The following is a 14534-nucleotide window of genomic DNA, read 5'->3' as shown; positions in this document are numbered from 1 at the left end:
TCAAAAAAGAAAATAGGTTGTGTGTCCAGCAATCCGGAACACCTAATCATCTTCTAATTGTAAAATTTCACATTTTTTTAATACATAGATCTTATATATGCTCATCAAATAAAATTTTATGGTATGCTTATAATACATGGAATCATATTTTTACGTCATGAAAATTTTGATTTTTTTTCTTTTACTTCTTTCAAGAAATTTCATTTACTCTCATATTTATAGACATCACAAATTATTAGAATATACGGTCTAATTTTAATATAAAATTTAGACGAACCCAAGGCTGAATTTTTCTAGCAAGTCCATCCAATCTCACTCTAACCCAACACTATTGTAGTCATCCATTCTCTTCTTCCTTGATTCTTGAACTAAAACAGACAATTTCAAAAAATAACTCGATAGTCTTACTGAACGGATTAAACTAGTCACTGAATGGGTTAAAGAATGTCATTAATGAATAGATTAAATTGGTCACATAATAGATTAATCCGGTCCCTAAATAGATTAAACTAGTCACTATATTAAAAAAGGTTGCACAAAAAAAGATGAGAAAGAAAGAGAAAAAACAAGAGAGAGAAGGCGAAAAGCACCGCAAATTTCCCCATCTAAACTCGCAAAACCCAGTTCTCCGAAAATTCACCATAATTTCCCTAATCCTTTTGTCAGTCCTAGCCATCATCATGGAAATCCATTGAATGCGATTTCTGCAATTTTGATTATCTCATTAGTTACTTCCCAACTGTGTCTGATTTATTTTGGGTACAGTTGTTGAAAAGTAGGGCGATTTGTTGAAATCATCCTTTCAAATTCTCCAAATCAATTAACCCAACTACTCTTAGTTAAGTCTAATCAAGATTGGGTGAGTTGTTTCTCACTCTTTTTGCAAAGATCTGATTATCTAAGGCTCCATGATTTCAGTTTTCTTTCGTTCAAGTACAAAAGAAAATCTCTTTCTAGGGTTTGCGATTTGGGCGCATTTAAATGCTAGTGCTTTAATCGACCTTGGCGTGGAGTATATTACTTTGTCGTTTCGTATTTTAATGAGTGTTCAGGTGAAGGTGGCTATGCAATTGTGTCTGAATAATGGTGTTGCATTTATTGCGATATGGTTCGAACTCCCTGGTATTTCCTCCCCCAATTCCGTAGGACTGTAAGTATTTATCTCTCTATATAAGAGAGTCTCAGTTATCTGGTTCTGGTATTCTCACTTCACTTTCTCAGCTATTCCTTAATTTCGATATTTGCTTAAACTATTTTTATCTCTATCTAAGTCACAGCATGGAGAAATCTTCCTCTTTCAAGGAAGTTGTTCTCTCTTCACATCCTTTGTCTACTAACCATAATGCTTCTGAAAATATTATGAATGTTCCCGGTGAGACTAGCGTTCCTGCTGATCCTTTGGTGGAAGGGGAAGGACTACCAGACCTTGGTGTTCCTCCGTTTGTTTCAGCCAAAGGGTGCTGGATGAACTACCTCAGGTAAAACAGGATATTGTGGAGCTCACAAAATCTAGTATGATAGGTAAAAGGCTTAGTTCTGTTGTTGATACCCGTACTATTATTTCTCGTACCAAAGCTGATTGGAAATTTATTAAGGGGGAGGTAGAATACCTAGAAAAGTGTAATGGTTGGCTCATGTTAAAATTCTCTAACCCTAGGGACCTTTCACTTGTTTGGAGTGAATGGTCATGGCGTGTTTAGGGAGATTTGTTTGTTATCTATCCTTGGCGCCCATATTTTGACCCATATCTTGAGGACATTAAGTCGGTAGATTTATGGATCTGTATTCCTAGACTCCCTGCTGAGTTACTTAACTTATATACTGTGGCTAGTTTATTGTCAGATAATGGTATTGGTGCTTTGATTAAGCTTGACCCTAGATCTTTGCTCAGGCATAAGATTAGGTTTGCTCGTGCTTGTGTTCGTGTTGATATTAAGTCCCCTATTTTAGAGTTTGATGATCTATGTAGACATGGTGATCTTGTTCAAGGCTATGTGATTTGGTTTTTACAACTCTCTCCACCACCACCTAAAATGACTTTTGGCATTGATTGGAGTTCAATAGTTACTATAAAACTGGTGGGTATTGAAAAAACAAAAACTTTATTCATACCAAAATACCTATTGGAAGCAAAAATATCGTGATCAACATCTTTCCTTAGGGGATCAAAATACAAAATATTATCATGTCTTTGCGGCTATTAGACGAAATAGATACCAAATAAAATTTCTTATTGATGTTTGGAGACAATATATTTCCAATCCGGGCGATATTTCTCAAATTCTAACAGAAAGAGTTTCAAGATAGATTCATTAAGGATTCAATGTGTTTTTTCGACAATGATTTAGACTTTGATCTTGTTTCCCCCCATCATATCTGAGGAGGAGGATAATAGGAATCTTATTGTTGTTGTCTCTGATGACGAAATTAAAAGTGCAGTTTTTGATTTGGCCCCTGATAAAACCCCAGGCCCTGATGGCTTTCCTCCCTTCTTCTTTCAAAAGTATTTGGCTCTAGTTGGTCAATCTGTTGTTCGAGCTATAAGAGCCTTCTTTCATTCTGGAAGAATTTTGACCGAGATTAATCATACTTTTCTTGCGCTCATCCCTAAAATAGAAAATCTGGATAAAACTTCTCATTTTCGCCCAATTAGTCTTTGTTCTACTATATATAAAATTATAGCAAAAATCTTAGCCAATCGGCTGAAAGTTGTCCTTGGGAAAATAATTCATCCTCTACAAGGTATTTTTGTTCCAGAGCGACTTATTCATGATAATATTCTGATAGCTCATGAAGTTTTCCATTCATTTAGAAAGAAAATAGGCAAGGATGGCTGGATTGCCATTAAACTTGGTATGAAAAAAGCATATGACCGTTTGGAATGGGAATTCATTTATGCTATGCTTACTCATCAGGTGTTTAGCCCGACTTGGATTAGTTAGATTCGAGCTTGTCTATCTTCAGTCTCCTTCTCTGTATTAGCAAATGGTATTTCAAGGGAAAGATTTTTTTCCTTCTAGAGGAATTCGTCAGGTGGATCCGCTTTCTCTCTATCTCTTTATTTTATATGATGAGTTATTAGCTCGCCAACTGCATCATAATATTATGTCTATTGGCAAACTATTGGGAGTTTTCATTGAAAAGTCGGGGGTTAAAGTTCCTTTTCTGTGATCTTTGCTAAGGCAAATGTGGATAACTGTAAGGCTATTCGATCGATTCTAGATAAATATTATATTATGTCTGGCCAGCTGGTCAATTATAATATATCGACTTTCAAATGTACGGATAATGTCTTTGCAACTGAAGTAGAGACCTTCCAGGGAATCCTTTGTATGTCTTATTCCTTGTCTTTGAAAAGTTATTTGGGTTGTCCTATTATTGACCGACGAGTTACCAAGGAGACTTTCATGCCTATAGTTAATAAAGTTCAAGCTCAATTACTGAAATGGAAAGCTAATTCTCTCTCAAGCAGAGAGAGCCATTTTACTTCAAGCTAACCTTGCCTCTAAAGCCAACTATCAAATGCGGAGCTTCCTTCTTCCAAAAAACATTCTATCCAAACTTGATAGTATAACTATCGTAGTTTCTTTTGGAATATGGATCCAAACTCTAAGGCTCCCAATTTGATAGGTAGGGACATAATTTGTACCCCAAAATCTTTCGGCGGTTTGGACTTCAGAAAAACATGTGTTAATAATATTGCTAATCAAATGAAACTTTTGTGGAAACTTCTCCAAAATGATAACAACCTTTAGGTTACTTTGGCAAAAAAAAAAGTATTGTAAGAAAAGGGATTTCTTGACTTATAAATGTCATAAAATTCCTCTTGGTAATGGAAAAAGCTTATGTCTTTGAGATCAATCTTCAAATCTGCCTCCTTTGGCAAGTTGGCAATGGTAAAAGAATTAATTTCTGGCATGATAAATGGGTCTTGCCTCACCTTTTAAGAAATAGTTCTTTTCGTATTTCTGATTTCATCTTGGAATCTAAGGCTTGGGATATGCAATTATTGAGATCCCTGCTTCCTGATGATATCTGCTCCCAGATAGCTACAATTTTTCTTCCACTTAATGATGTGGAGGATGAGGTTTTTTGGGCTCTGTCTCCTGATGGTATTTATTCAGTAAAGTCAGGTGCTAAATTACTTATAGACTATAAGACTGGTTCCTAAGGGAAAGTGGAATACCAATAGTTTTGGAAGTCGAATCTTCCTCCCAAAATAAAAAAAAACTTTTTGTGTAAAGCTAGTAACGATGGTTTCCCTACAAAGGTCAGATTAGAACAAGTTCATATTTTCACTCCTTAACAGTGTGAGTTTTGCAGTTGTGCTTCGGAATCAACTTCTCATCTCTTTTTTCAATGTCCCTTTGTTTTTGATATTCTTCATCAGCTTGATGCAGATTATGGGTGTCCCCAGATCCCAATTTCTGCAACCTTGGATTCTTTTCGAGCTAACTTAGAAATTTGTTCTGTTATGTTAGGGCAGTCCCAGACTAGTTTGCTCGCTATTGTCTGGTGGTTTGTGTGGTTTACCCGTAATAAAGTCATCTTTTCGTAGGACTCTTTTAATGCTCTTAAGATTAGTGTGCTTGTTAATAATTTTGTTAAGGAGTGGCAATTATGTTTGTCTTCTAAATCATGCCTTGACCCTCGAAAGTTGGATCGTTTTTCTTTAATAAATGCCCTCGCAGGGTTGCTGCTTGGGTCCCCCCTCCTGATGGTGTTTTTGAGATTAATTTTTGATGGTTCGAAATATCAAGATGGGCCTCTTTTAGTTTTGTCATTAGAAATCACTTGGGTGAAGTTCTTCTTGCGGGTTGCAACTCTCTGCCTATTGAATTTTTTATTATTCAAGCTGAAGCTACAGGCCTCTGGGAGGCTATTAAAGCTGCTCGATTTCTTAATTTAAACCATATTTCTTTAAAAGGCGATAATCTTTCTATTATCAAAGCCATGCAAAAAATTTGGAAACCTCCTTGGGCCATTAGTGCCTTATTGAAAGATGCTAGTATTTAACTTTCTAAATTTAACAGTTTTTCTATTTCTCATTGTTTCAGGGAAGCAAATCGAGCTGCGGATTTCCTGGCTCATGAAGGGCACGCGTCTCACAACCTCATTTACAAGTTTCCTTCTTAATCTGTTAACTTCTCTCTTATCATCTGCAAGGATGTTTTAGGCTGGCCCCCAGATTAGGGGTCTTGTCCTAGTTTACTTTTCTGTATAAAAAAAAAATATTAAAAAAGGTGGCATGTGCATAAACCAGTACTAAAGTTTTAACCACTAGACCAAGTTGTATTTAGTGTTATCATATCAAAGTACAATATTAATAAATAAATTTTTTTCTTACCCGGGGCATAGCTATATGCAGAGGTGGTTCAATTGTCAAGTAGGTCCGTGCAATTAAGATTATATTGTGCCCTTAGTAATAGATGTAGAGTACATCATGTTTCATTTTTAATTTAATAGTATAAGATATAAAAATATTCGTTATTATTGGCTGGTTCAATTACCATGCATAGCATGCTAAGGAAATACCCCAACATAATGCTGGGAGTAAGGATTGAACCCCTGACCTCAGGGGTCAAGGGGGAGCTCTCTACCCACTTGAGCTAACTCCTATCTTTATTTTATTCCGTTTCTTAATACATAAAAAATACAATTATGTGTCAAAGTTCGAATTTTGGATTATAAAATACAAAAATATTCACACGTTAATATCATTGATATAAAATCAAAAACATCCTTTCAATAAGTTGTCTTTCTGATGTTGGTCTCCATTGACTTCAATTTATTTGCCTTTAGACAACAATTTATATTTTGTAATAGTTGGCTACTGAATAGCCATGTGTTACAATCTTATCTTATACTATATATTTTTAATAGTTAATAAGCTCATAATTTTACCATTAGCATTAAGGTAAGGGTTTTGCGTGGTGTAATGTGTAAGTTGGGCTTGTTTAAACCCAGTACGAGTTATATTCGGAGGATGACTTATTTTGTTATTAGTCCAAAAAAAAAAAAAATTCTAACCTCATCCAATTGTTAAAAATATAATCAAACCTGGACTATTATATGGGACAACAATAACTCTTGTTATTACCCGATGTGTTCATCAACTACGCAACATACGTAACAAACACTAGTAGGATAATGAATCCCTCTAATTAACATCAATTGCCTAAACTTTGCTCCTATATAAGGCTAAGGAATGTTTTTCCAAATAATAAAATATATTCTTGTTTTATATTTATATGTATGCAACGTCAAAAGAAAAAAAAAATGTTGTGTGTCCAGCAATTCGGAATACTTAATTAATCATCTTCTGATTGTAAAATTTCAGATTTTTTTTATCCATGGATCTTATATATAGTCATCAAATAAAATTTTATGGTATGTTTATAATACATGGAATCATATTTTTGCGTCATGGAAATTTTGATTTTTTTTTTTACCTCTCTCAAGAAATTTCATTTACTCTCATATTTATAGACATCACAAATTATTATAATATGCAGCCTAATTTTAACATAAAATTAGACAAACCAAGGCTGAATTTTTCTAGCAAGTCCATCCCATTTCACTCTAACCCAACACTATTTTAGTCATCCCTTTTGTTCTCCTGCTTTCTTTTTTCTTGATTGTCAAACTAAAACGGACAATTTCAAAAAATAACTCGATAGTCTTACTGAACGGATTAAACTAGTCACTAAATGGATTAAACTAGTCACTGAATAAGTTAAAGAATGTCATTAATGAATAGTTAAAAATGATCACAAATTAGATTAATCTGATCTCTAAATAGATTAAACTAGTCACTCTATTAAAAAAAAAGGTGGCAAAAAAAAAAGACGAGAGAGAAATGAAGAGAAAAAAGAAGAGAGAGAAGGGGAAAAGCACCCCCAAATTTCCCCATCTATACTCGCAAAACCCTATATGAGTTCTCCGAAAATTCACCATAATTTCCCTAATCCTTTTGTCAGTCCTCGCTATCATCATGGAAATCCATTGAATGAGATTTCTGCAATTTTGATTATCTCATTAGTTACTTCTCAACTGTGTCTGATTAATTTTGGTTACAGTTGTAGAAAAGAGGGGCGATTTGTTGAAATCAGATCATCCTTTCAAATTCTCCAAATCAATTAACCCAACTACTCTTAGACTCTTAGTTAAGTCTAATCAAGATTGGGTGAGCTATTTCTCACTCTTTTTGCAAAGATCTGATTATCTAAGGCTCCATGATTTCAGTTTTCTTTCGTTCAAGTACAAAAGAAAATCTCTTTATAGAGTTTGCGATTTGGGTGTATTCAATGTTAGTGCTTTAATCGACCTTGGCGTGGAGTATACTACTTTATTGTTTCGTATTTCAATGAGTGTTTAGGTGAAGGTGGCTCTGCAATTGCGTCTGAATAATTGTGTTATGCTGCTAGGAGTGTTGTATTGTCATGCTTGAGAATCATGCACATACGTTCAATCACAAAAATACTACATAAGTATATATGCAAAAGGTGGATTGGTTATGTAAAGAGGAAAGTGTGGAAAAGAGTAATGAATAGATAAACCAATGTAACCCCATGGCAAAATGAAACCGCGAGAAAATTAATTCTACAATCTCATTCTCAAAAGTCAAGATAATGAAGATGCAAGAAAGGCACTCCAAGAAGTTTATGAAAATACTACTGCGATTATAAACAAAGTCTTAACTACAAAACCAATCGTAGAATAATGATGCTCATCAAGTACAACTACATTGGTTATTTTTTATACCCATATGGTTCAAAAATAAAGAGAGGAAGTGTAAGAAGAAAAAAAAGTAATTTTGAGAAAACTAAAAAATTAATTCCAAGAACCAAACTGAAATTGGTACAATTGTTACTCCAAATGCTAGGTTGTTTTAAGTTATTTTTCAGTTTGTCTTTTGTATTTGACATTTTAGATTTGTAAAAAGTTGTTTCTTCATTTATATTAGATACCAAAATACACTAACTAATGTATTGAATATGTTTATTAAAAAACAATGGAAGTCTACATAAAAATTACCAACTCTAAACTATTACTCACCCCACAACAAATTATTTTTAATAATATAATTTCACAATTATTACTCACCTCATAGCAAATTTGAGAATATAATTCACTCACCACAAACACTTTTCCCTTTACCACGTAAGTACTCTCTCGTCACTGCACCCATTTTTTTTTATTATAATTGGGATTCAACTATGGAAGTCGCTTTAATAAATGATAATAATAACAACAGTTCCGTGAGTGCTCAATTGTTTAAATTTCAAATTTGTTGTTATATTATCCAAAGTTGGTATGTCATATTTTATATTTTTCGGATTGCGATTATGAAAATGAGGTCATTTATCATAGATTGGGGCCATTTGTCATAAATGAACCCCCCAAAGTGGGGTCATTTGTAATAGATGAACCCCTTAGGGGAATCATTTGTCATAGATGACGCCCCAAAAGCGGGTCATTTGTCATAGATGATCCCCAAAAATAGGTTAGTCTTTTAATATATTTTGATGTATTTAGCTTTTTTTTATATATATATAATATATATGAACAATGGCATAATCTCCCGATCGAGGAATTTCCCACAAAATATAATAATATAGACGTTATATATCAGTCTTAATAGATAGGATTTTTTGTTCAAAACCACCTAAACTTTTCACGTTTTTAGAAACTCCCACCTTAATGAATTTTTTTATAAATTTCCACCTACCATTTCCAATTTTATTAAAAACTCCCACCACTTAACGATTTTTGTTAAATTTCGTTAACAAAACCGTTAAGTAGACCTCACATATGCATTTTATTATTAATTTACGTTGAAATCGAAGTCAATTTCATCAATTTAAGGGCAAAATCTCAACAATTTTGGAGCAAGTTTGGGACGAATTACAACTATTTGTAGAGACTTGCAACTATTTCAAGTTCGATTTTGTTAAAAAAATGTATATGAGGGACCCACGTAACGGTTTTATTAATGGAATTTAACAAAAATCGTTAAGTGGTGGGAGTTTTTAATAAGATTGAAAATGGTAGGTGGAAATTTATAAAAAAAATTCATTAAGGTGGGAATTTCTAAAAACGTGAAAAGTCTAGGTGGTAAGATGCGATTTATCCTAATAGATATATACTCCGTTCCGTTTTAAATGAAACAATTGCTTTTTCACGCAACCCAACGCGCTTCTTTAGTCATTAATATCTATAGTTGTGTACGTGTAAAAAATATAAAAAAGTTATAATTTGATAGTATGCATCGAGACAAATCTAACAAGATCTCACTTGACTATGTTTTTCTTTATATAATAGCGATAAATTGGAGTCAAAATTGATCAATGAATAGTGTCATTTCATCCAATGTTTCATTTAAAACAGAACGGGGGAAGTATATATATTTTTTTTGACCGGAATAAAAAAGATCTTATTACTTAACAGGCTTGTCAAACATTACAGCATTACTAACATCCTGTGGATACTCTTATCAATTGATGAATTATCTAGTTTCATCCAGTTGAAGAGCTTCGTATGTTTAAAAATGCATGGCGGCAGTTCCTGAATGATAATTATTAGATACGCAAATCTGTCACAAAATACTACAGTAGTAAATTGCATATCAACCTTGAAGAAAAATAAAGCGGAATAAGAGAAACAGGCAAGGATGAGATTTTATTTAATTTTTATTCTGTACTAACATTGCTAACTTCCACTATGTATTATACATTCCAAAACATTGCTTACAAACAAACAAGGCCTAAAGAACTATAGACTAAAAGGGTTAGTTCTGATGATAAATCAGAAGTGAAAATACTAGTCATATTATGATCCATACCCTATTTCTAACTTCTAACAAAACATTGCCATCTTCATCCACTAAGATCCCGACCTACTTCAAAGAGAACCAAAAAGGAAAACTCGGTAACCCTTATGGCTCCATCTATATGAAGTCAGCATTGTAAAATTACGGTAACCCCGAGAACTTCGAAGTGCAAAACTTCACACTTTTCAGTTAGGGACCAACAATTTATTGTGTTCATGTGTGTTTATGTGTGTGTGAGTACATCAGAAACTGGGCTTGGACCACCCAAATATACTTACATCTGCTATCTGACGCCCGGCTGCATCACCGGGAAAAAGGACCAGTCTTTGCCAGATCCATCTTCTTTCCCTATAACCTTCTCATTAGCCCACCAGTTTGAGCTGATACATGGTTTAGCCGTATCCAACCCATTCACATGGTCGAAATTGAATTCCTTTATCGAACCGAGAGAGGCAGCACGCTGCTTCTGATGCCGCTGCGCCTCCTCATAGTTTGTCTGTCCTTTCTCAGAAGTTCCGGCACTAGCACTGTCATCAACCAAGTCCTCTGTATTGTAATCTCTCTCAGCAGCGTTTTGCAGTGCTTTAGGCAATGCTGTGGGCTTCTTTTCCACACATCTGACCACATCCTCAGAAGTCAGCTCGAAGGAGACTCGGTGATCAATCAGAAATTCATTGTTTCTATGTCCATTGGGTATATTTGGAAGAGGAGAAACCACAGAATCTTGTCGATGCAAATCTCGAGACATGGGCTGGACAACATCTGGGGTCACAGAACCCGACACTTGCTGTGATCCCCATTCCCGCATAGGGCCGACTTCAAGAGTAAGCAGCTTCTGAGGAACTCCATATCGTATATCAGGAAAATAAGGATCGGGAAAGGGTGAGGATGTACCTGAACCCGAGACAGCAGAACCAGGTGATATAAGCGGGCCCACAGGACTTCCAGGATGAAGAAGGTAGGATTGAAAATCATAATGCGATGGGTAGAACCTATGACCCATATCACCATTGCGGTGAATGGGATCTAGAAGCTGAGCAAATGGCACCTCAGGAGAGGAAGGAGTTGTCAAGTGAACCGACTCAGGAGGTGGGGTAAAAGGGGCAGTGGAAGGTTCAGTGGTGTAGGTTGAGAAGACAGGTGGAGTGACTAACTGGGTCTCATGGGCATATGGACCAATGGCAAAAATAGAGCGGGGTCCACCAGGGGAGTACATATTAGGAGACAGAGAGTTAAGACCCGTGGAGCCTGCAGGAGACTGTAGAGCTGACGGCGGTTCTGAAGGAACAAATGATGCTGGAGATGAGGGAGGAGCAACAAAGTGTATTCTGGTAGCAGGTGGTTGAGTTGAATGTTGAGCCTGTGCAGCAGCAGTTCGATTTCCAGGGGGTGTTGGCTCAGGAACAAGGACGGCATGTCCAAACCGTTTGCTATTCTTTTGTGAGCCAAAACACCAATATATGCTCCAACAGCTGCTCCACCTTCGCTTCTGCAAGTAAACGAGTCATAGTTAGAAGGATCTCAAATCTAAAGCAATGGTAGATCATCTATACAGGCACAGAAATAGAATCCAGTGTCCCTAAGACCCTATCTCTACTATACAAGCTTTCATAGCAAAATAGCATTGAATAATATGTAAAAACTGAGAGGAGTTCATGCAATTAATACCCACCACAATTTACGTTTCCAGTTCGCACGAGAAGAACACTTATCTCCTATTTCGATCCGGTCATTAACAACTTCAATATTATAGATAACAATAGATTGAAAGAATGCTTGTAAGGAGTCGTACTGAAACTAACTAATATGGCCCTGGTAATAAAACAACAAATCTGACACCAAAGATCAGTTGCACAATTTTAGCATTCGCCACAGTTTAAGGACAAAGCGTTCTTTTCTTTTAGTAACTACATAGGCTTGAACATGGGGGTTCTTCACTATGGAGCACACCAAGTATATGCACCGTTTTTCTTTTCTTTCCTCTGAATTCAGATCTAGCATTTGGACAGAAACTACGATTACATAGAAGGAGATGCACTATATAGATTTCACGCAAGAAGAGAGAATCACACTCTATTATGACCAAAAATAAAGAAACAAGAACAAAATGATTAATATGAATCTCGCCAGCAGATCAAGAGGGAGGTTAAGATATATTCATCCTCATCGTTAAGTCAACGACCAAGACAAAAGCGATTTTATGCTCTACTGCATCATGGAGACAACATTTTATAGGTTTCATGCGAATTTCAAGATTTCTAAGTTCAGAAAATTAGCATAAATTCATAATCTTCCCATTCATCAATAATTGAAGTTTATGTGTTGCCAGAAATGCACCAAAGTAGATGTCACCGATACATAATCCATGAGAGACAAATTGCCGATTCTCTCTATATCCTACTAATCTAGGGGGGAACAGATGAAGCGATGCGATACAAAGAAGACTAATGCATACTCACTCAGCCGGCCTTTATTAGCTGAACACCAACACACCATCCTCACCCCAAAGTCCCTATATGATCTATTAACTATACACCTTACTGTATTATATTATTCACAACACCAACACATCATGGAGTCTCACCAGTTTCTCAAATGCTGAAATTTTGGTGCAATTTGCTATTAGAACAAAACTCCTTCAACGAGTAAGACTATTCTTATGAACCTCATCCTCAATAAATAAATAAAAAAACAAGGTTGTCTTTGACATATTGTTTCCTCATGTTGACTCCAATATACATCAACTTTGCTAGGAACAAAAGGCTATATTAGTTTGAATCATTCCACAGAAGACTTCCATGTACAAATTCTGTAACACAAATCATATTTTAATAAGATAATCATAAACAAAATAATCCTAATACTATCAAGTGTAAATAAGCTAATGAGATTTCTTCAAGCTGGTAGTGATCCAAACAAAGACAAATTCAATGAAAAAAAATCTATGATCAACAAATCCAATATACAACTCTATCACTTACTATAAACCTCTCACAAACTCATCAAATTCCAGCTTTTACCAATTCCTAACAATCAAACAGTAAACACCACCATAACATAAAACAAATATTACAAGAGATTAAAAAAAAAAGACCCAGATCTTGAATCTAGCACAAACTTAAATAAACAACAAAACCCACTTCAAAAACTCACTAATAAGTCATAAAAACCCAAAAAAAAATAAAAAAAAATTAGAAAATTGATTATTATTATTATTATTACAAAAATAAACAATAAGGTAAGAAATGAAATGATATAAGTAGAATTACCTGAACAGAAGGAGGTTGAACTCGAGACTCAGCTGAAGCAATCGCAGTAGCAGCCGCGTTTATGGTTTCCAAAGCAGTATTTACATTTCTCATCTCCCCATTACCTCCTCTGCTCATCTCTCTCTCTATAAATATTTATACTTTCTCTCTCTAAAAAAAATTACATACACAAACAAATTGAGAAAACCACAAATCTCATGAATCTTCCTATTTTAAGAAAAACCCAGAACAAAAGATTGAAACTTTTGATTCAGAATTAACAGAGAATGAACAAAAAAAAAAAACCAAGAAAAAAAATTTGGGTTTGATTTGACTTGAAAAAAAAACCCAAATATAGAATTTATATGAGAAATTAATCCCAGATTTCTGAAATTTATTCTTGTTTGTTTTCTCTCTTAAATGGCTTTTGGGGTCAAACACGGCAACGACTTGATAATCAGAAAATCCAAAGTTTGAAGGTTTATATAATTTACTAGTGAAAGTTAATAATTATACGTGTGATTGGTAGTAAATATATATATTACTATAAGAACGTTGTGATTTGGCGATATTACCCTGGATTTTGAGTGAAATATTCGAGTGTGCCATGGATAAACAAGAGGCGTGTGAAGGTTTTAAATGTGTTCAGTGAAGAATGGAGGACAGAAGAAGGTAGTATAAAAAAAGATGAAGAGAATTAAATGTTGGGCTCACACTTGCACATTTTAATTACTGCCGCTGTCTCTCTCCATTATTAGATGCACATGATAATAGGGATACGCTATGTGTGCAAAACTTTGTCACATTTCACCGCATTTCTACATTAGTTAGAGGCCCATTAGATGGGTCCCTCGGGTTTAGGTTTGGGTTCCCTCAAATCGGGTTCGGGTTGAGTGTGTATTAATGGTGTTTTTTGAGCGGATTAGATTGGTTTGGGATCGGTTAACTCAATTTGCGAGTTGAGAATACGTTTTTTATAGGCTTTATAGATCTCTAATCGACTTTAACTGAGTCAGATTTGAATCAGGATTGGTCAGTTTTTGGCATATTTTGATCTACTATATTGAGTGCTCACCATCTTAAAAAGAGAAAAAAAAAATAAGGAAAAGTTTACTTAGTGTTCATATAGAAAAATGAAAGCCTGGTAATTTGGTTGGTAAAAGTCTTTCTAAGGAGTAACATTTAGACCCGGTTCTTTTGGACTTATTTTTAATTCACTTTCTCTTTCTTGTAGTTTAATTCAATTCAGACACTCTCTCATGTTCAGCTTAGCTCAGTTTCTCGCAGTTCTGTTCATTTTCTCTCAGTCCAAAAGAACGGGACCTTAAATGTAGAGTTGAGTTTCGTCTATACTATTGTCCTTTGTAGACTTTACAATTTGTAATGGTGAACCATAACGAAAAAGGTGGCCTACATTAGCTATCGAGATAATTACAGAGTTAGCTTCTTTAAAA

At 34.9% G+C, this 14534-nt stretch overlaps 1 protein-coding gene across 1 annotated transcript; it reads right to left on the bottom strand.

Moving 5' to 3' along the window:
• Positions 1-9655: 9655 nt before the first annotated feature.
• Positions 9656-13776, bottom strand: LOC104892279 (uncharacterized). Its single transcript, XM_010678165.4, has 2 exons — positions 13102-13776; positions 9656-11321 (listed from the first exon to the last, which is right to left on the bottom strand). The coding sequence occupies exons 1-2, from the start codon at positions 13216-13218 to the stop codon at positions 10116-10118; spliced, it is 1323 nt and encodes a 440-aa protein (XP_010676467.1). The 5' UTR covers positions 13219-13776; the 3' UTR covers positions 9656-10115.
• Positions 13777-14534: the final 758 nt, after the last annotated feature.

Source organism: Beta vulgaris, chromosome 5 (assembly GCF_026745355.1).
Source record: "Beta vulgaris subsp. vulgaris cultivar EL10 chromosome 5, EL10.2, whole genome shotgun sequence".
NCBI lineage: Eukaryota > Viridiplantae > Streptophyta > Magnoliopsida > Caryophyllales > Amaranthaceae > Beta > Beta vulgaris.
This window is presented reverse-complemented; position numbering and strand designations above follow the sequence as displayed.